Raw genomic sequence first — 23,904 nt, forward strand, 5'->3', positions numbered from 1 at the left:
TGCATTAAAAATATTGCTTAAGTAAAAGTGCATAAGTATGAGCATCAAAATACAAATATACTTAAAACAACAAAAGTAAAAGCACTAATTATGAAAAATGGCTGTTAATTTATTTATTATGTATAATAATTCATGTGTAAGCATCACTAATATTGCAGGTAATTTCTTTTTTACAATATAACAGCATTTATTCGCTGATTTATATTTTGTATTAACAACCTGAATCTACAAAGTAACTAAAGCTGTTAAATAAATGTAGTGGAGTATAAAGTTGCATAAAATGGAAACACCCAAATAAAGTACAAGTACCTCAAAATTGTACTTGAGTTAATGCACTTGGATTTACTGGAAAGCAGTGAGAAAAGAACGACAAGACGCCCATCCATCCACATGACCAAGACTTTACTTCACAGCTCAGTGCCCATCAACCCCATACAAACACAACATGGGCTCCAACGACCAGCAAACCTTTGCACTGTCAGCAGAATCCAAGCAGGTATAATATCCTCTCATGGTTAACCCTGTTTTTCTCATGCGTAAAAAACGGGCATAGTGCCAACACATTGGAACAGAAGGTTAAAGACTTGAAATTTACACTTTGCTTGGCAAGATAAAAAATAAAGATGTCTTTATGGGAAATGATTCTATTATATACAATTCAGAGCATAAATAAAAATAAAAACACCCAGAAAATAGAATGATTAAAGCATGCCCATTGTCACACCATGAGGAGGAGGAGGCGAGCGGCCGAGCGATTTATTTTGTGTTCACATCCAACTCTTCTTTCTATCCAAGACCATAATGAGTACAGGATATAGGTAGGAATCTATTATCATAATAACATTATTCAGGCATTCAAACCACTCCAATTTGGTCTCTTTTTCTGCCTTGTTATCCCAATAGGAAGGGAAGAACTATATCAAATAATTTAAAAGGTACAGATTTTTGTTTTCCTTCTACAGATTGAATGTATATGTGATATACTTCACCATGCAATGTGAACCAAGCAAGGTACTGTCAATAGAAGAGTAGTATAGCCGTGGACAAGCTGGGAGTACTGTGTACGGTGAGAGTTTCTGAAACTGGACTTGTTGGAGGCCATGATTCTCAGCTCCAGAAACCAGTCAAATCAGGGTTTAAACCACGGAGCAGAAGACGTATCCATAGCACCATGGCAGCAACGCTCCTGTCCGACAGTTAGTGAAGATTATTGGAAGCCCATGAAGATAGTTCAGTAAGCTGTCCTTGGAAAAAGAATAAGAGGTCCGTGTACATTAAATAAATTGAAGGAGGTGATTGTAACATCACAGTCTAATGTGGAGTCAGGTGAGAACCTTTGAGGCGTATCGTGTCCGAAGACTGATTATACACAAACATGTCTCAGCTATGAGTCTCTTTGTATTATCTAGCGGGCACCACCTTCTCCCTGACATTCGGCTTTGCCTTAGCCGCACCGGCTTGTTTCGGCCTGCTCCGGGCGGGCGTGGCGCCAGAGGAGGTCTGGACGGTGGCTTCCTGCGAGACGCTGCGCCGCATGGCTGTTGTAGTCCTGGGTGGCAGCATAGGGACGGTTGGGGCTCGAACCGAGAGGGGCTGCCTGGACGGACATACTCTCTGAGGGGAGGGGCTGTCAGTCCTGCAGTGGTTGGAGCTAAGGCTGCGTCGGGTTCCAAACAGGACTCGCAGGGGCATTCGAGGGCTGCCGGACGGGCCAGCAGATGGACGGGGACATGAGGAGGAGGACCTGGGCGAGACAGGTTTGGTTTTCAGTTGAGAGCTGAGAGTGCTTAGTCCAATTTTCTGATTCCTGTGGAAAGAAAAGTAAATTGAAGGAGTTATTTCTTTAAGGTGAGACACTACAGGCAAAACATGTTCTTTCTATGCACTGGTCAAGAGAGTTTTGCTATTTTGTTTCCATAACATGTCTTCTTTGAGACAAGTGGTTATTTTACTAACTTTGTCTGTAGTTTTCTCTTGAATTCACCAAAAGTTAGCATGAGATAATTCCTCATTTGCATATTTAAAGATACCATTTCAGAAAACTTGTAATACAAAAAATAATTATCTTAATATAAGTTATCAACTGAAGAGGTTTCATGGTGACATCTATTCGTTACATTGTTTACCTAATTTACCTGTTGTATCAACAATACATATTTTTATAGGCTGTTTTCTCAAAATGAGGTTTTTGTCTAGTCTAGAAATCTCCACTTCAGTAGCACTTACAAACACCAAACTCTCTATATTCTAAAGGTTTTTAGAACTGAGGGGGTTTGTTCATATATCATTCAGAGCTTGATTAATATATTATTTTATTTATGCCTCATTTGCATATTTAAAATGAATTTTCAACCTGTAATACAAAAAATAATAGTCATAATGTAAGCAATCAACTGGTGACGTTTCATGATGATATCTATTAGTTAAACATTTTACCCCATTCACGTGTAGTGTCTCCCCTTAAAGGTTACAAAAATACTTAATCAAACTGCTTCAAAATCAAAACTTGTACACACTAAAAGGGAGAACCAGAATTATACCCGTTAGTGAAGGATGATGCTCCTTTGGTAGAACCGGAGTCTGGCAAGGAGAGCGGAGAAGGAGCAGCAGCAGCGAGCCCCCCTGATGGCCTCTTTATGGGGGTGACAGGCCTGGGGATCCTGCTCCTGCACTCCTTGGAGCCTTGCTCTTCAGTCGTTTTGAGACGGGAGCTCCTCCTGGACTCATCCGAGGTATGCGTGTCCTCCTCTGAGCCGGTGGTGGACAGAGTTTCAGAAGCCCTCCGGCGCTCATCGTCCCCAGAGGACAGGGACGATGACGTCCCAGACAGCATCCTCCTCCTCATCCAGCGACCCTGTTGCTTCTGGACCAGCATGCGGGCCAAGTCCAGCTGCCTGGCCCGCTGCTGAAGACGAGCCCGAGCTGAGAGGGAGGAGGACTGCTCTGAGCCTGAATCCTCTTCAGAGATGAGTACTGGGATACGGCTTCGGATTCTGGGTTTTGTGACAGGTGGTAGTTCTGATCCGGTTGTCTGAAGCTTGGCAGCTTCTTCACTGGATAATGGCTGTTTCTTAGGCTCTTGTGACAGATCTGTATGAACTGGTGACATGGATTCTGGGACAGGCTCCAAAGACTGGGCCAAGACAGTTGACGGACCATTCTCAGTTTTGGGGTATTTGTCAACTGGTGTAGTTGTGTCTGGTACAGACTCCTCTAGAAGCTCTTCTGTCACTGGTGTTCCCTCCTGCTCATGGGTGTCACCCTCTACCGCTGATGCCTTCATGATGGCCAAGACTTCCCGGTCACTCTCCTTGGCTGAGTGACCATTGGAAGACATGACATTGAGGTGTGATGTCTCTGCGATATGGATGAAAGTGCGCTCAACTTTGGTGAAGGGCGGAGATGCAGGAGCGATGGGAGTGGAAGGCCTCAGGTCTGACCTGAGAGCGGGGGACAAACGGCCAGTCTCAGAGGGTTCAGGCTGAATCACCTCCCCGACAATGAGGCGGTCGGTACTGAGAGCAGACGGTGTGGCCAGCTCTCCCTCTAGAACATGATCACAACCAGAGGGAGACTTACGAGTGTCTCCAGGTGAGAAAAGGACGAGGGTTTTGGAAGCGTCCTCCAGGTCAGGGTCTGCATCAGCAGCTGAGGCGTGCTCCCTTTGGCCCCTCTGGTCCTCGGCCATGAGTGTTGAAGGCGCAGCGTCCTGGCTACGTTCAGTGCTCTTCTGACTGGCCTCACTGTTGGACTCACTCTTCGTGACGTCGTCATCCCTTGGCCCTGGAGGTTCTTGGATTTCTTCGTCTGGCGTGGCAAAGCTCCGGCGCTGAGGCAAGGTACCGGTGAGCATAACGGTGAGAAAGTCGGCCCTTTTGACCTGGAGCTGAGGAAGGATGTGGAAATGCTCCTTCTCGTCGCTCTGGCCCTTTGTCCGATAGTCCGGAGAGGTTGGCGACGGGATGCTCTGCTCCGTGGGCGATAACACCTGGAAAAAATACAACAAAACTCTTTATTACAACTGAATCTACTCAAAACAAGACAAAACATCCTAGAAGGAGTTCCCTGATAAGGCTAGCACATATCAAAATCACAATTAGCACTCATTAGCAGCTTTTAGACATGTATGACCAGTGAAACCATATGAGGGGTGGAATTCAAACATTGTGTCCATCCAGGTAACTGTAACACATTTAATGTTGCTTTCCCTGTATAATGAATAAATTAAAAATGTAATTAAATCTTGTTTACGGTCAGTACTCTAATCCCATTACCAAATTCACTGGGGGTGAAGAGGCTGGTTGACCTTGACTTGTTCAGTAGGCAATTTGTTATAATTGTTTTTATTGTTCTCAATGGGTAGAGCATGCAGCCACCTAGAGAAGAAACGCTGCACACAGTGACTTTTTTCAGAACATACAACATTTTTCAGCGGTTGCTCAGATCACTTCTAGTTAAAAATCGCAGAACTTTTCGGAAAAGCACTGTCGCTCCTTTTCAGGCAATCCTCTGGTTGATGCTTAAAGTGAAGAAACAATGTCAAACAAATACATGGCATCCAAGATAGCTAGTAAAAAGCAATGAGTAGATAGATGCAAGTCTATCGTACAACGGAGGTGAGAGTGGTGATATGTTGTAAAGATGTAGATTCATAGAAAGAACAAAAATGACAAAATGAACAAGATCATTTGGTCATTTGGTGTCCCTCTCAAATCTGGTCGTGTTGTAGGACAGAGTGCAACAGTTTGCCAGAAATCACAAAGAGAGTCTTGCACTGACCAACTGAAAACCACTCGCTATTTAGCTTGCTAGCTCTGTGCTAGCTAAGTAATAAAGGAGTCAACAATGTCCGCATATCACGCTGGGATTTAGAAATCATTCGATTTTTTTGTCATTAAATTGTGTTACCTCTGCTTCCATCAGTACATACATTTAAAAAGAAAATTATAATCTTTATGACAAAAAATAGAAAGAATGTTTGTTGACGTTTTAGAGGAAGCTAACGTGTGTAGCACTCTTCGTGTTTTAGCTAACAGCTGCTCTTTTAGTAAGAAATACAGCAGGAACTGATGTATTTGCCCCCAAAACCATTTTAATGTTATTTTGGTTGTACACAAGCTTTTCAAGATTGTCTAGATTACATACATTGATATAAAAGGCACAAAAAAATGCATTGCAGAGTTTATCCTTAGACAGCACGCAGTCTGATATCAGGTGATTTTCAAGTGTTTCCCTTCATAAAGATTTAACATACAGCCTGTACATACATACTAAACCCCGCTAATTATCATGCTATTAGAGATTAACTGCAAACCTAATTACTTTCTACATTTCTGTATATATGTACACAGTTATCATTTGGATTTACAAAAAGTTTAAAATACATGCTTTACCTGTAAATTATACAAGCAGTACTGTACAATAATACAGTAGAGTGATAGAAAAAAAACGCTTATGTACTATACAAGTGAAAGACACTCACGGATCATCACACTGAACTTACACTGTGAGCTCTTCAGTCCTCTTAACCTCGACAACAGAAACTCTGCTGTTATTGCAAAAACTTTAAAAGAAACATTCAGACATTTTCTAAAATATTTTTTTTATCATCCTCAGAGTCACAGCTGACTACAGGATGGACTGCAGATTAGCTTTATAGCTAACACGATACTTGTAAGGTAGTAGCTGGGCTAGCAGTTTCCCACTGCTATCAGTCATTGTGCTAAGCTAGGCTAAACACATCCTGGACCTCTCTCTGTACTCCACACACAGAGATGTTCTTCTCTGGGGACAACAACTTATTTCAGACTGAACAAGATTTCTTAAAATATCTGAATGTTTCTTTGAGAATCAACTATTAATGACACACAAGGTTCATACTGATCTGATTAACAAACTGTTGAATGTGGCATAGATCTAAACAAAACTAACATGGAGACGAGTGTTCACCTCTAAAGACACAATGCCGTTTTGTTCTCTCTACAGACACATTATCTGTACAATATCACCCTGTTATTCCATAAAGATGAGAACTAACATATCAAATATGCAATACAATGGATGTATGGAAGGAGTGTAATACATTTTTTTTTGTCTTTTACATGTATATATCTAGTGTGTGTGATTCATGAGGTATAAATGTTTTGTGGCGGATTCTGAAAAGGTTTGTGGGACTTCAAAGTTATAACAGCTAAATCTGAACTCATCTAGAACTAGTTTTGAGAAAAGTCTCAAGATATAAAGGCTTCGAAGAGTTTTGCATTTAATAAAACCCTTCAAAATGTAGCTTATTTTAGGAGCTAATTTAGACTTGACCATTTAGCAGTACTACTGTTGACCATCACATCTAAATACTGCACTTCTACATATCAGGAATTTGTAATCAATCGAACTGGTGAAATTTTGGGGTTTTCTCTGGAAACTCTTTAATATTTTCTTGCTTAAATCAACTGAAACCTAATGAACATATATCTTTTTAAGATTGCAACATGAGGAGCAGCAGTTCAAAAGACACGACACTCCAAACAAGATTACATTTGACGGGTTCTTTCAGCCAAAAAGGTCTGTTAACAAACACAAGGGAGTGTCTTATTTTGGCAGGCTGGCAATATGTTCATTTGTTGAAACTTTGCACTTCATTAAATGAATAGTTGGAGTCACAGCACCATGTTGAACAGCAGTCGGACAGCCTTTAAGAACACATTTTGTTGGGAGTGTACTGCTAGCCTTGCAAGTATTTTCGAGTTGCACTACACAGGTTTTTTTGGACAATTTTAAATCATGGGTCATCAGTTTGAGTAAAATCTTTAAAGTTCACGTTGGTTGTTGCGACACTGTGTCTCTGCAATGTAGTTGTGAATCAAATCCTATTATGACCGATGTCCAAAACAGCAAAAATGAGACGTAAAAGTTGTTTTAAAAAAACATTTAATTCACCCGGAACGGGCGACTCAAACTGCCAAATATTAAGAGAAGTCCATGATGTTTTAGCAGCATCATGCAGCATGACTTGCTCCACTAACAATGGATGTAAATGTTCACATCTCACAGCATAATTAAAGATGTGATGATAAGAAAGGCTCAGGCTGCTTCTTGGTAAAGTCAGCTCCGGACTCCACAGCTCTGATCCGTGAGTATCCCCTCTAGTAGCGGTGTGAATTATTTACAAAGAAATCACAGACGTTTCTCAGTCAGAGGTGTATATTCACTGTGTTTAGTTGTAAGTACAGTACAGTGTTGTTTTTAGTCATTTTACAGTCAGAGGTGCGTGTCGTACAAACAGTAGATCTCATGCAAAGAGTGGCGACAGTCGGTAAACAGTCTCTTAGTACGACATACCGTCATTAATGCTGTGAATCGTTTTTTTAAAAAGTGTATCGTCAGCATAATAAGCACACTCAAAGCTTTCTACCGCCTGTTTCTAACTGAATGTGGCCCTGCGCTCATGGTGACACAGGACAAAACATTGACATGTATCAGTGACAATCTTGTACGTTAGGTGAATCATTTTGCAGGCGTGCAAAATAAAGTTAGCAGCTAGTCCACTTTATACATTCTCTAAGTGGTTGTACTGTAACGCTATGCTAAATATAAAACAGGCAGGACATCCTGAACTCAGCATGAAGCAGCATGAAAACAAACTCAGGTTGTCTCCTCATCAGACCGGAGCTGGGATGACCCTCCGCACAGAGGGACATGCTCAGGCTGAGCCAATGTTAATGCCTCAAGCTCAATGAAACAGCAGGTGGTGCATATTTACTTAATGTAGCCCTTTAACACATTGAGAAAGCAACCGTTTCACTGCACAAAATGGCCGTCCTAGCTACTCTCATGTAGTGTACTCCCAAACGTTTTTGAACATGTTCAGGAGACACAGCTCTGACTTTGAAGATTGTTGTTCGAGGGACATTCAAAGCAACAAACCACAGAGCGCTGCTTTGGTATGACGTTAGCAGCGACCAAATATTAAACAGGGTTTCACAGCTCAACACTTACAGCCATCACAATGTTCTGATAGTAACGCGGTGGTACTTAAAGTCTCAATCTCTCAGGATGGAACAAGCACTGATTCTTTTAAGGACAATATCTACTGGAGAAATTTACCAGTGAATGTGAAAACAAATACTTTTGTAAAGATCTTTTCTGCAATATGACAAAAGAACCTAGACGTGATATATTTTCTCAAACTCGTAAACGACATGTTCTTTGTTTTGATGGCTTTTCATTTTGTTGCAAGACATTTGTTTCCTTCAAAGCGTGGAGACACCATGTAGATGATGATTATAGCCAACGACACTTCAATCTTTGACATCTGGAGGCTCTGAACAACCAAACAGACTTTTTAAATCTATGAAACAAACTATTGATGCTGTCCCCTCTGCCAAGGAGGTTTGGTTCTCCTCTCTGTTTGTCCGCAGGATTACGGAAAGCCTACTCGCCCGATGTACATGATGGAAGGGTGTAGCATGGGCCAAGGAGGCGCAGATTGGAATTGCGGGGCAGAAATGTTAATTATGTTTCACTTTCGTTAACATGGCGTGATAGGGCATTTGTGATGCATTCATGTACTGTCGGAATAATCGGAAAAATGTGTTTCTGACTGGGAAGATTCACACATGCGTCCCCTCGGGTCTATACAACAACTCGGAATCAGCTATTGTTGGTTAAACACTCTGAGCAATAAAATAAAAGACATCTTCTTTGTAGCGTCCATGTTGTTTCCACTTTACGAATTAAACATTAACTCCGAGGAGCATGTGAATGCACCATTGGCCTTGGCGGAGGTCTGCGCTCTCCAGGAGATATTCTAGTTGTTCTACTATTCTTACACACCAGTATTTGTGGTGGCACATTTAATAAGTCTAGAGGGAAGACAAACACCGAATGAGGTGAGCTAACTCACTTTATTTTTATTATTTTTATTAGCTAGGCTTAAGAATCGACTCAAGAGAAAGAGTTGTTTTTAGGAGGGCATGGCACTTTTCCAGCTGTTGGAAGAAAAGTGGAAATGAGAATGATGTGAAATTCTTTGCAGGGTCAAATTATTTGGAGATTTGTGAGATTTTGTATCCAAATGAGAAGGCCCCCTTTGAAATATCAGTGTCAGTGACAGCTGTTCCACCTCCTCTGTCTCTCATACTTCAACCAATCACTTCCTACGATGTATGTTTGCTGATTGAATGGCCTTTTGTTCTGATTGTTGCTCACACAATAAACCACCAGAATACACATTTTGACCATTTCCTTTGAAGAAATGTACCAGGAACAACCATTTTCTAAATGGAGACATGGTTACAAACGTTCACTAAAACCAACAAATAACACACGTCCAGCTTGTTCCCCATTGGCCAACACTGAGACAGACTCTGGCTACATTAACTATGCGTGCCTTCACGATATAAATGTTACTGACTGTAACTTTATTCTTTCTCATTGCTTGTGAAATGGAGAAAATGGCACACGGCGCTGTGAGTTAAGAAAGCTCTCGCTCTGCTCTACTGGAGCCATTATAGGATTATAGTGGTGGCTTAGTTTATCACATTAATTACATTTTATTCCTGCTCATTTTAAAATCTTCCATCAGATGGATTCTCTTCCTTTCAGGCAGCCATTGTTCTCAGTTCATTTCTGTAGAAATCAACTTGAAATGTGATGCAGATCACACAGCTGTCTCTTCGTTATCGTCATGTTTTCAAAACTCTCCTTGGAAGTTAGTTCAAGGATGCTTCAAGTCTCTGAAGGTTGATTTAGATACAAATGAACTGAAACCAATAACTGCCAATCGAAAAACTGAGGGTATGATTTAAGAAACGTGTTAACCACCAGAACGACCATTTAAATACGTTTCTTCTTTGTTATAAGATCCCACATTTCACTTATTGCATCCGTGTTTTGCCTCCATATAGCGAGACCCTCAGCCCGGCCTGACCGCCTCTCCGGTCGACTCAGTGATAAAGTGCAACAGTGAAATCCAGCGGTCAGAAAAAAGTGAAGGAAGAGGAAGCACGATGGAAGTAAGACAGTGAACCAAACACCCAGCAAGATGTCAGGAAGCAGGTAAACCTCCTCAGAGACCTCTGCAGAATGGAGTTCAACACACAATGAAGATCTTTTCTGGTCAAACTCAAACCATTTACAGATAAATGACCTTTAAGTCACCTTTACAACTCTTCTTTAGGTCAGCTGGCTCAAACAGAGACAAGCAGCCTTTAAACAACTCAGAAAACAGTACTCAACAGCCTAAACCTACCATCTGACGATTTAAGAGTCAACGGTTACAATATCTCCACCAACAAAAACCCAACATAATCTTATTGATTACATTTCTAATTGACCATCCTTATGAATAAAACAGGATCTACTTCGTCCCCTGGAAGATCTGGATTGAACTCAAACACAACATCCAAACGTGGAGCGATGCAGGTGAGATATGAAACATTAAGTCTTCACAACAACCTTCTGAAGCTTTGGCCAGCTGTGCTTTCTGAAGTTTTTCTGAGCCTGTTATCTAGAGATTATGACTTCATTTTCTCATTGTCTCAACATGCTAACGCGCTCACAATGACAATGCTAACATGCTGATGTTTAGCAGGTGTAATATCTACCATGTTCACCATCTTAGGTTAGCCTGTTAACTTGCTAACATTAGCTAATTAGCGGTAAACACAAGTACAGCTAAAACTGATGGGAATATCATTAGTTCAGCAGGTATTTGGTGATAAACCAAAGTAGCTTTTGGACACAATGTTGACCTGACGACGGTGCTAGATGAAAGCCATGATCACCAAAGTCGTTACAATCCATCCTTAGGGGAACGTGAATGTCTGAATCAAATGTCATCACAATCCATCCAATAGTTGTTGAGATATTACACTCAAAAACACAAATGTCAACCTCATGATGGCGCTAGAGAATCATGCTCTGGTGATGTTAAGATATGTTTCAGTCCAACAAGGTGGAGCAAGCGACAGATTGTGTCTTCAAATGGAGAGATAATGAAGTCATAATCTCCAGCTGCTCAAAGAAGATATGCAACAATCACATGACAAACTACCAGAATTATTTTTTCGTTATCTTCGTGTAACTTTTACATTCTGCCAGTGATACTGTATGATGTCTCCCTTCCCATGATGCACTATGTCACGTTTAACTGCTCAAACCTTCCCCCGCCTCAATTTGCGGTCTACAATCAATTAAAAATGTTAGTTAAAAAAGATGTCACATTGAACACAGGGCGCTTTAAATGCAAAGAGGCAGCTCTGTCTGCGGGCTGACACCGGCCTCGCACGGCCACGTCGCGGCCCTCAACAGCAAAAGACAACATTTCATGAAAGGAATTAAAAAAAAAACAGTCTAGGAAATAAATCGGAAATTAGCTAACTTAAATTAGCAATCGCTACATTCAGCAAAATAATTGTGAGAGGATGTCACAGAAGTTTTTTTTTTTAGTTTTTTTTCTAATTCCCAAGTTTCGTTTCTTCATTTGTTTTGCAAAAATATGTTTTTGTTTTGTTCACTGAATGTTGTTTATATTGTCAATTTGTTTTCTTTCTTTCGAGTTGAAGTGTTTTTGTTATTTTTTTGGTGAAACATTTATATAAAATGAATATCGTGATGTCCTTTTACTTGTTTTCTGCTGTATTGTTGTTGAGTTGTGAATCAATATAGTAAAATGTGGGGTGTATTTAGTTGTTTAATGAAACGTCATTGTGTGTTCACTCTTGCTAATTCGTTTTTTTCTAAAGCGTTGCTTTGTTTGTCTTTTTGCGTGTGAGATATTTGCACTTTCGGGCCACCGTACTTTTACCTAGAGACCAGCACGGTAACAGTTTTTGTCATAAAGGCTCAGTTTAGAGATCAAAGTTGTCACACCTTCAGAAAACCCTTTTCACAGAGAAAAATCACACTTCTCTCTTCACACACAACATTTAATGAAGCTGGAATCAGAGCGAGACGTTTGAATCACTGGTTTTGTGTCGGTGAAGACGCGTGGTGAAGCGGTGTCGGTGTATTGCTCGGTGGACGGGATGATCGGAGGGGAAACGCCGACTCCAAAGTCTCGGTGCAAAAACTTGATCGCCGGGACGACCTGCATTCCTGGACGATCGCTCCTTCATTTTTAGCAGAAAAAGCAGAAAAATAAATAATAAATAAATAAATGCACAAATACTGTAAAGCTTAACAGTCTGTTAGCAGCCTCAATCTGTTTCACTTTCCTCTTCTTCACGGAAACAAGAAGGACATATTCAGTTTCACATTATTTCCTCCAGTTTGCCAGGTGCAGAGAGGCTTTTTAGAGTTTATTGCATGGAAAATATTTCCCGTTGTCAGCACTTTTCTCCTCTTCTTCTGTTCTTCTATTTGAAAAGTAGTTGGTAGAGCTACGTGAGTTTTTCAATGTGTGTGTGTGTGTGTGACACATGTTTACTGCTCATATGGCTTGTTGTGTTTAATTAACATGTGCGGTTATCATCTGGCTCTCAGTATTCATTATGTCTATGTGTTTGCATATGCAGAGCTTATTTTAACTGTATCTTGTTTTTTAAAGGTGAACTCCTTGATTGTTTCCGTAAATCACCATCATGTCCCCACAGCTTTTCAAACTAAAGACAATAAAGACATAATTTTAGGATTTATGGGCACTTTAACTAAACCAGTGAGTGTATCTTTATTTAATAAGTGTCACTTTGCTCCATTCGGACTCTTGTGATGAGCATTTGTAACCATTTAATTACGGATGAATCAAATACATTTAAAAGATTTACAGATTCATCAATAACAAAATAATTGTTAATTGCTGCTCATTAAATTACAGTTCCTCAGTAAGTGATCTACACTGTGTGCAGTCTTTATAGAGTTTATGTCCAATGACTCTGCATATACAGAATGTGTGTGTCCATGTGTGTATATGTGTCGTTTATCAGTATACTTCACGTGTGCGCATGTCACATGTGTGTGTGTGTGTGTGTGTGTGTGCATGTTACATGTGTGTGTATGAGTCTGTCTCTCAGTCCTCTCAGCTGCTGTTCTTGTTCATGAGCTTCGCTAACATCTGCTGCAGCTGCGTCCTCGACACGTTCAGGACCGAATGTCTGCTCCGCGGGCTGCCGGGCGTCGGCAGAGTGCCGGCGTGCCGCCGCCGGACCGAGGCATTGGCGGCAGTGATGTGTGCGGGGCTGCTCTCGGCCGAGCGGCTCCTCTGGATGAAGCTGCCCCCTCCGTGGGGATATTGCTCCGTCTCCAGGGTGGAGGAGGAGAAGACGTAGGAGGCCAGCCTCCTCAGCTGATTGGGCCGCGGTTGGTGCCTGTCCTCTTCCAACTGCAAACAGACCAATCAGAGAGAGGGAGGGAGGTTAGCAAGCAGAAAACGACTCTTTATGAAAAATAAATGTATTTTAATGTTTAATTTTCTGCTACTGCTACGTCCCAACACTCTGATTTGTCTTCCTGCCCTCGTCTCCTTCCCCTCTCTGACCAGGCGTTAGACAGGAGAGAGCTGATTGGTGCTCTCACACATCTAAAGCCTTCAGCTGATTGGTCAAAGGTTGCAAGGGGAGGAGCCTCGGGAGAGAAGCTGAGGGAGTGTTGGTGTAAATCTGGCACTCTGTCTACAGTTACAGCTATCAGATAATAGTTAGAAGCTACGGAAAAGTTAACAGAGAGCCAATAGATTGTTAGCTGTGTGGGTTGCCAGATTGGTCAGACTAGCATCCCTCTAGCTGGACAAATGGTGATGAAAATATTTTCCCCCACAAAGAAGCACTTTAAAAGACACACCAGCACGAACACTGCACATACTGAAGCTCACTAGTCTACAACAGTCTGAGCCTGGACAACTGACACTTTGAGCTTTGGATTTCTGAAGGAAAAATTACCATTGGAGATGCAAAAAGAAACAGGGAACACAAAAGAGAGATGGATTCATCAAGCACACAAAACACAGACACACGACGGAGGAAAAAAAAAGGGAGGAAATATGTCTGAACAGAAGGAAAAGGAAGAGGAGGAACAGAAACTGAGTGAGAGAACAGAGGTAAAGGACTATTCCTAAACTGTGCTTACCCCGAAACATCACTTTATTTCTTCTTCTGTTGTCCCAATGGCACCCTCGCTCTTTTCTCTGTCTCCTCAGGTGAGTCAAACGCGACATACTGTGTACTTTTAAAGCGATAGGTTGGGGGGCAAAGGCATCAGTAGTTATGTGGAGGGGGGAGGGAAGAATTGGAGAGGAGTAAAAAAGAGAATGGCAGTCCTCGATGGTTGGCGGCGGAGAGCTCGCTCTGAGTCTAGCGGTGACAATCGACACGGAAATAAAGCAGAGCTCGCTAAAATATCACTAAAAACGGATTTGTGCACACGCTTCATCACGGCCTTAAAACGATAAGATGTCACACGGCAGATAAAGTGAAATATCAGTGATGACGTCCAGCCTGTAAACAGCAGCCACCAAGTACGGAGGACCAAACCTGACTCATTAGTAAATAAATAAAGGAGTGCATGAAGAACTCAAATGGTCACATACATGTAGAACTGAACTGAAAAGCATAAATGGATAAAGAAAGTCAAGAAATAAAGAAAAAACAATAAGAAATTGTCCACGAAGAATAAATCCTGCTGCAGGAAAAGGAAATTTAAATCCTCAGGGTGAAAATAAAATGTGAAATCCAATGATTCCACATTTATTCTGCGTGAACCCAGCTTTGCATGTTCAGGTTAAATCCTAATGACCCCACACCTTTCCTCTAGCGCCACCATCAGGTCAGAATTTCACAAGAAACACACACACACACACGCACACACACACACACACAAAATAAAAAAAATGAATGTAATGAAATATCCTGATCTCAGGATTACATCTTTAGATTTTAATAACCCTGTAGGGCTGGGCAATATATCGATATCGTTACAGCATGTAAGTGTCTTTACCTGGTCAGCCCTACGATGTCGTCATCGAGGTATTTGATCAAACATATTGTGATATTTGATTTTCTCCATATTGCCCAGCCCTACGTCCCTGTAGTGCCCCCTTCAGGACACACCTAACAGCTGCACTGCTGGGTACAACGCCGCGGTTCATATTGTGGCTGTAATGAGCACTGCGGCCTCTAGGGGGCGCTGGCAGCACTTCTTACTCATCACATTTTCATTTATTCTTTCCTAATTGGTCAGGTTTGGTGCTCCATAACAACGTGCTGTTCCTTTGTTTTAAAGCCCGTCCGTTTGTCAGAAGCTTTCAGTTTCAACCGTGTTTCTTTTGTTCAGACACAAACGTTGTTTTAATATTCTTACTTTGTTTCACACAAACTTTCTTTTATTATTTGATATGTTTTATTACCTTCATCTTTAATGTACAGAAAGATCATTTCTTTCTTATCTTAGTAAACCTTATTAGAAAGAAAACCTTATATTTTGGGACTCTGAAGGGTTGTCTTTTGTCTCTTCTCACTTTCAGCTCCCAGACACTCATATGTTGTATTTTGTGTGACATGTTGTCGACCAGGTGATCTGAATGTGTTTAGTGATGTCTGAGCAGCTTGTTGTAAGAACTCAAGACAGTGAATGACGTTAATGTTCATGACACACATTAAGTTTGTGGTTCTCAGAGTTCTCCCAACAACAAACACTCACATTACAGTCGACTCTTACTTATTTTAATTTCCAATAAAGACAGAAATGCATGTTTGCAGTGAGGCCTCTTTGAAGGAGACACATTAACCATAAAACCATCCACACTTTAATAATAGCAGACTCATGATCAACATCATCTCAACACTCGTAGACTATAAAATGAGAAACCTCTTACGGTACAAATCTCAGTAGCAGAATATTCACTGTGAGGTTTATAAAGTTTCTGTTTAGGAAGAATGTTGAAAATGCAAACCCGCCGCATGCTAGACGCTCTTTAAAGCAACTTTTAAAGTGGAAAACAAACAATGCTGGTGGTTGATGAGTAAGAGAAACGTGAATGTTACTGAGAAAGATCTCTTAAAATATATTCAAAGTGCAGGATGTCAGTGCAGGCTGGAGGGTAAACAAAGGAGATCACTGTTTTAATCCGTTTAGTTTACTTTGTTACTAAATCGTTACAAGACAAGGCAACATCCGCCATCTTTGATTGTATAAGACTATTTGCATTGACTTTAATTAAAGGTACCATGTAGGTTTTCTTTGACCACTAGGAGTGCTATGGAGCCGATTGACGGTGGCAGTAATGCCCCAACGAAGACAGTGAAGAAGACGACCGTTAAGTAAACATGAAGGGAAACAATTCAATATTGATTTGCAAATGTTTTTTATGATCTTTGAGCTCAATTGGGACAAACATGGTTAAATAAACGGGGAAGGATCTCAAGGACACACTTGTGTGTTTTGGTGAGAAACACAGAAACGGGCAGCTTTAATGGAGGAAACCTTTCTTAGTCAGGATAAAGGTACAAGTGACTGATTTCATCACAACCCTGATACTGGACTGTGACTCAGGATCGTGATGAACTGTTGAACTGCATGTTTCGTTAAACCCACAAACTGTGGAATGTTTTTCTTAGGCTTCTTTGGACACAGAACACACAAACAATAAGATGTTGAAGTTGATAAAAGTCACTAGAGCTCCAGCACATCACAGCTCTCATTCACAAATATGTTGTACATCATAGAAAAGAGGTTCTTTATCTTTCTTAGAAAAACTTTCGTCAGACAAGAACGTCAATACTGGACGTTTCTGCAAAACCTTGGATACCGCGATACATTTTTGAATGTTCTCCCTTTCTACAAAGCGTGCACATGGCAGCTGCATTATGGTTTGAAGTCCAGGAAAGATTTATGGAAAATAAACTATGGTTAAGGTATGATTAGTGTAAGGGAAAGGTTAATATAAAGGTCTGTTTCAGGACCCAAACTCCAGTCCCCTGCATGACAGACGGACTCGCTACACGCCCGTCCGCCACCCCGACCTCCACACCTTTACTTTGCCTGAACGTCGGCACCAGACACAAATAGTGAGGTGCAGATTCCTGGGATACTGGGCTGCTTTTTATTAACCTGGTTTGTTTACAGAAACCTGAACATACTCATAGAATCACCCAAACTGTGTGTGTGTGTGTGTGTGTGTGTGTGTGTGTGTGTGTGTGTGTGTGTGTGTGTGTGTGTTGAGAGTAAAACCAGGTGGTGAAACAGTCACTTTGACTTTTTTTGTCGGAGAACATGAGAAAACACAGCAGAACAACAGAAGATGAAAACATCATCAACATCCTGACACAGAAACATCATGGCTCCAAGGTTGAGTCATACAGGAAGTGCTGTTTCTCATTCACTCCTTCAGAATAAAACAATGGTCCAAAGCAAAAGTCATGAGCAAAAAGCAAAGAGATGGAAAAGATTTCAACTCTGCTCCACAACGAGGAAAAGACGGCAGCACCGCTCACACAGCTGAACTGTTTCGTGTGTCACAGGCCGCAGGAGGAAGAATCAAACCATCATCACTTTAACCAACCGCCCTGAACAGAGACACCTGCCTCATCAACGCTCATTAAAGCACAAGTCAGTCAAACACAGTGAACTTTCCCTTTACCTTTTAAAGTTCAAACTAGAAGTGTTGCCAAACTCACAGACAATTTGATTTAAGAAATAATTCAACATTGTAGGAAGTCGTCGTCTCTTCCGCTCTGACAGATTGATACCACTTTCATGTCTGTACGCTAAATATGAAGCTACGGCCAGCAGCTGGTTAGCTTAGCATAAAGATTGGAAACAGTGTGCTAGCCTGGCTCTGTCTAAAGGTTACACAATCCACCTAAAATTCCACTTTACGATTTACCAAGGAGAGTGGTATCAATCTGAACATCTGTCCTCAGCAGGAACGTTAATATCTGTATTTCTCAAAATGTCAGACGACACCTTTAAGTCCCGCTCTCTCTTCTAGCTAGCTTCTGTTCCACTAGCATCTGTGACTAAGTGTATTTTCTCTCTAAGAAGCTTATGATCCTGAAAAGCAAAGATATAAAACGACATTCAGCAACTGCAGCTCCCATGAGGCTGTGACAGCAGGCCAATCGTTAATAAGACTCATGAGAAACGGTCTCGCTGAATGCTAACAAAATAATCATAATGTGACATTTGTCTTTCCACTAGTGATGTGACACATCTGTGCGGACGCTTCAACACAACAACAATATGAGAATATGGGATTATTCTGGTCAATTTAGATCATTTCATTGATATACTGTCAAATAGAGGCTGAATAAGGGACAGAACTTTGGCTCTCTAATATCTCATGCTACCATGATAGGTAAGTTAATAACACAATATGTCATTCCTCAAATATACTTTAGGTACGCATACTGTGTAGAAACACTGAACTTGCTGTGTGAAAAAAGCAATTTTGAGTAGATTTTGCATGTGAAATAAAGACAATCTGTCAGTGAAGCCTAAGTAAACATACAGTGCTAACAGCTTTAACTTATCTTCATCTGTTCTTTGATACAGTGGCTTTGAAACATTGATATGGCAGCAACGACAGCTTCTATGTCTTCAGTTAAAGACTATAAAGGGAGATGTATGCATGAGATATCCTGCAGTGGAGCAACATGTACTTTAAATATCACATGGAGAATGTCATCACCATCTCTCCCCGCTGAACGTCAGTGCACACTGAACAGAACGACTGCACGTGACAGATGTTCATCACTTACACACCTTTAAAGGACAATTCCAGCATGAGTCCAGATGTTTTGTCGAATGTGAACCGAAGAATCAAAACATCAAACTGTATGTTGATCAGGATCGAATGCATTTAAAAAGTTTATTACTATTGCTCAATGAAGTGAAGGAAACATTTGTATCTAATAGATATCACGATGAAACTCACCCAGTTGATTATTTACATTAAGATAAAGTAAGGTTCAAAAAGTGTTTTTAAAGAAGACATTTTGGATATTTTTCAATTTTTTAAGGAATACAATGTTATATAAATATTATATAAATTAGGCTGTGAATAATATATGAACCAACACCTCTGTGGAAACCTTCAGAACATAGATAGGGATGAAACTGATGCATGTTTTAGGTAAGTGCTACTTAAGGGGAGATTTTTGAAGACATTACAGGTGAATAGGGTAATTTAACTAATATATATCATCATGAACCTTCCCCAGATGATTACTTTCATTAAGACAATATTTAATTTGTATTACAAGTTCTGTCAAATGTTATGTTTAAATATGCAAATGAGGTATTATCTAATGCTACATTTTGGTGAATCTAGGAGAAATCTACAGATGCAAATAGACAAAGTTAGTTAAACCCTCCCCAGTATTTATCCTGTAGGTCCAGGACTGAACCTGCAACTTCTCTGTTTCTTTTCTTCCTTGAAACTTAAAGTAAAACGCTGCAGAATCCTTGACACTGATGGTAACCAAAGAAGGGAAATCTGGAATTGAGCTGAACCACTGATCATGCTGGATTTGTCCTTTAAAATGTATGTTGACCGACAGATTAACGAGGTGGAGCAGCTGCTGCAGAGCGCCTCCTTGAGGCAGCGTCTGCTATAACAGCAATCAGCGTGATGAATCTGTATAGCAGCCGTCCACTTCCTCCTCTGTCCGTCAACATCAGAGAGCTGAGCTCCCCTCTGATTGGCTGGCTGGGTCTCTTACCGGTCTTTGAGGTCCAATGGGCTCTGACTCTCTCCGGCGGGGGCGTCCTGACGGCAGCGAGTGACAGGGCGACTGGGCGGGGCTACCGCCGCTCCTCCTAGACGCCTCCTCCTCCGTTAGCGTTAGCATCCCCCGGCTGCTCTCTCTGGTGTGGGTCTTTGGACGAACCACCAGCTCCCCTCCTGCAGGGAAACAAAACGTTAACCAGAGTTACAAGAAACTGAAGCGTGATTTACATTCGAATAAATATTAATGTTATTGTCCCTCTGAGGCGGTTAATGTTGTGTAGTTAATCTTACGGACATTAGTCAGCAGAAAGTAATTTAAGTGCTTTTCCACTATGAACATTTTCAGGATGGTTTGTTGAGATGAAATTAAGGAACAGGAAGAGTCCTGTGTCTTCTACAGATGTAATCAGCTTAATCTCTGTGAGTCCAGTACAAATACACCAGGATGTGCTTAGCATAGTTTAACTTGATGTTGTAGAGCTGAACTCCATCAAAAGAAATCCACCTTCCAACAACTCCAGTCGGCCTGATTTACATGTTGTATGATGTTTACTGAAAAGCTGTAGAAATAGAAGTGTAACAAGGACACGTTGTGGTTTTAGCAGCAGTTAGCGCTGGAGCTATTTGTTGACTAATAATCGCTGGGAAATCCTGAACCGCTCCTGAACTCGTAGTGGAGTTGTTGGTTTGATCTCTATACGAACAAACACATTCAACTGAACCAGCTTTCTGCACAAGGGAAAAGTTTGTATTTCAATTAGATAGGAGCTAGGCTATAAATCCACCCTGACCCCAATCTTTGTGCTAAGCTAGGCTAAACAATGTCAATCAAGAACCTCATCAAGGAGCCTTGCTAGTTACGTTACTTGTACTGTAAAATTGCACTTTGTAGGTCTGTCGCACTCTGTAAGAGCAAATACTCCTTCAGAATAAAGTGCTGGGCTGGAAATTTGCTCCACTTTATAATAATGTTTTTTTTCCTCAAAAGGTCGCTGTCAGGCTCTATGTAGAGCAGAGAGGGTATCAACCAAAATGTGTTCATATAAAGATGTTCAAGTACCTGATGTTGGCAGCTTATTTGTGGTCATCTCGGTGAGTTTTATTTGACCGGACAGTTAAAACAAAGACTAATTAGACAAAGTTCTTGCACAGCTGCTGGTGATCAGACAACATTTAGCATGTTGTTGAATGGAGGAAAGGGTTTTGTAGAAAAACAGGTTTTTGTTTCTCATAGTAAGTATCGTTTTGGTATCGGCACCAAAACTAAGGTATCATGTTGGTACTAGTATTGAAAATGATACCCAGCCCTGATGTAAAATGTTTGAAGCTCCTACCTGCGGCCCTGAGCCTCCTCCTCTCCTCCTGCTCCTCCAGGGGTCGTAGCTCCTCGGGCTCCTCGTCAGTGGTTCCTGACGTGGTTGGTTGGAAGTCTCGTAGCTCTGCCTCTTTGTCGATGATCACCCACTCTTTGCTGTCAAAGTCCTCCTCCTCGGCCAGCGGGACGGAGCGGATGAAGGCGTTGCTGTGCGCCTCCTGGTCGACGGACGCCACCGACACCTCCTGACGGCCGCTGGCCAGGCGGTCGCCGCGGCAACAAGGATCAACGGACAGCATCTGAGCCGGCTGGGAGGAGTAGACGTGACGAGACGGAGAGCCGAGGATGTCCATCCTGGACCTGGAGGACACACAGGGGGATGTGACGAGACTGTAACTCTACTGAAGACACTAAAGAGTTCAACTTTGACTTACACAACTGTTCATTCAAATTCATCACCCAAGTCGGTCGAGATAAGTCCTTTCAAGTGTCAACTTCTCGAGGGCGAAGATAAGTCAAGTCTAAAGTCAGTATAGACCTGTCTCAAGTGTCAAGTCTTCAATTGCAAGTCCAAGTCTTTTCAGGGAGTCTCAGTTTCAGTTTCTACCTTGGAACATGTCAGCAACTTTAAAATCCAAACTAAGTCGAGCTTTAACACGTCATTAAACCTCCTCCAGTGTGTTTTAGATCACCTCTGTCCGTAGGCGTCGGCCCGGCCTTCAGCAGCAGACAGACGGTCAGATTCGGGGCTGTTGACCCGGCGGTACCGTAGAGACCGACCCTGACCTGTCGGTGACTCTGGGATTCCACCTCGATTGGGCGACACTGGACATGCCCCTCGACCTGACCTCCTCCTCCTGAGCCCCCTGAAGAAGGACAGGAAGTGATTTTCAGTAACAATTTAAAGACTTTAGGCAAAATTCTATAAAGAAAGTTTGTTTTTTTGTGGCCTGAAAGTGTTGTGATGAATGTAAGTCAATACAAAAGTGCGATATTTCCCTCTGAAATGTAGCGGAGTAGAAGTATAAAGCAGCATAAAATGGAATTACTCAAGTAAAGTAAGTGTAAGTGCTTGAGTAAAAACAACGACATGAGTGCGGCTGTTTTGTAAAAGTTAAAACCTTGTTCAGACTGATCCTGAGTCTGTTGCGGTTGAAGTCCGTGTCTTCCCAGGCCTCTCCGGGCTCCCCGGAGTTGGGGACGCCCATCTCCCCGGGGGGCCGGCTGGGCGGTACCGGAGGAGCGTTCTCCTGATCACTGAGATGTTCATCCTGCAGAACGTCGTCGGTGTTCTCCCGCTGGAGATCTCCAGGAACCGACGTGACGATGGCTCTATAGACCCAAAAGATTCCGATATTTCAGAAACCATTTAAAAACTCATTAAATGATTAAAGGTTATTCTGGTGAAGACCATCAAGGCAGCCTTCGGTTGTAGTTCATGTGGGTGTTTTAGCATTTGTTTTTACGCATTTTGTGATATGATTTATGTTATTATGTATGTTATTCTTATAACTTATGTATGTTATATGGATTCAATGATAATATATAACAATAACACCAGCAATAAACCGGAATGATCCTTTAAATGCACAAGGGGTAGGATTTGTTGGTTGAGAGTTAGAGTTGCTGATGGATTGGTTCTTACCCCACCATGGCGGCGGTGGGTCGGGTGTTCTGCTGTGGTTGACTGGAGGCACTGGTCGACAGCGTGACATCAGTTCCTGCCTTCTCCCAATCGAAAGGCTCGTTCTCGGTGATAATTCGTTCCTTCATGCTGTTCTCAAACACCGACATCAGCAGCTGGAACAAAACAACAAGACTCAAGAATCTGAACTAATGTCCAGCTGTTCACACTAAAGCAGAGAGCACACAGCTCATAGGGTGTACCTGGTAGTCTGGTTTTGGTGTAGTAGTCCAGGGCCAGGACGTGGTCCAGGAAGATATTAAACTCTGAAGGCATGTGTTTGAGCAGCATCCGATGGTCATAACGCTCTTTAATCTGACCAACTTGTTCCTGGAGAAAACACCAAAAACCACTTTCAGCTGCAGTGAAATAATAAGGATTAATGTACAGTTCTGTCTCCATACGTCCAGTTCTGTCTCCCTCTTCACATTACACAGTCACTTGATTTATTTGTTTGCATAAAATACTAAAGTGTGCCTCACTTTAAAAAAGTCCTTAGAGGACAAAAATGTCAAAAAACTGCCATAAAATGATATATTTTGATATTTCTTTCCACTTTCACTGAGTTAAATCTTTAACCAACTTCAGTCCTGATCATAATGAACATTATTTAGAATGTTAACCCTTTAAATTATACTTTGTTTACATGCCACTGTTACTTTCTGTATACTAAATGCAAGGGGAATGTTTTATAGTGCATAGGGCAAAATGAGAAAATGGCTCAATTTGGTGTAAAATAATATAAATTACAATATTGAAGCCAGAGCTCTAGATTGAAAGCCTGATATAATATAAAGATGATTTGAAGCTGTAATGGTCGTGGGATCAAAAGTTGTGGTTTTAATGGGTTTCAATGTGGACATTTCTGTCATTAAGGGTCTCAGTGTCTGTATTTTGGCTACACAGTTTATTACAGACTTCTATAGGAGGTTGAAGCCAAAAATGTCCTAGTGAGGCACAAGTTAATAATTTTTTCTAAAACATACAATATGGCCTTATAAAAACGAGTAATAATAGTTATTCTGGTGTTGTTGTTCGCAGTAGTAGTGACTGGTACATGTCCGTGTTGGTAATTATTGTTATTGCTACTGGTTTGTTCAGGTGAAACAGTCTGACCTTATCTTTAATCTTTCGCCATGGCAACTGTCCAACGGCGAACTCCACCAACATGTAAAACAATGACCACAAGTCGTCATGGCGACCCATTTCCTGGAGGAACATGACACAAAAACATTATTAGGATAT

The 23,904-nt window shown here is 41.5% G+C and overlaps 1 protein-coding gene across 1 annotated transcript; it reads right to left on the reverse strand.

The window, feature by feature from the left end:
* Positions 1-383: 383 nt before the first annotated feature.
* LOC115005833 (tau-tubulin kinase 1-like) lies at positions 384-23,903 on the reverse strand. The gene is given in 11 exon segments (XM_029427798.1): positions 384-1,807; positions 2,541-3,988; positions 19,653-19,834; positions 20,995-21,335; positions 21,668-21,805; positions 21,807-21,841; positions 22,097-22,307; positions 22,621-22,775; positions 22,863-22,877; positions 22,879-22,989; positions 23,776-23,903. Coding segments are annotated over 11 exon segments (3,147 nt in total). The 5' UTR covers positions 23,881-23,903; the 3' UTR covers positions 384-1,401.
* Position 23,904: the final 1 nt, after the last annotated feature.

This window comes from Cottoperca gobio, unplaced genomic scaffold (assembly GCF_900634415.1).
Source record: "Cottoperca gobio unplaced genomic scaffold, fCotGob3.1 fCotGob3_378arrow_ctg1, whole genome shotgun sequence".
NCBI lineage: Eukaryota > Metazoa > Chordata > Actinopteri > Perciformes > Bovichtidae > Cottoperca > Cottoperca gobio.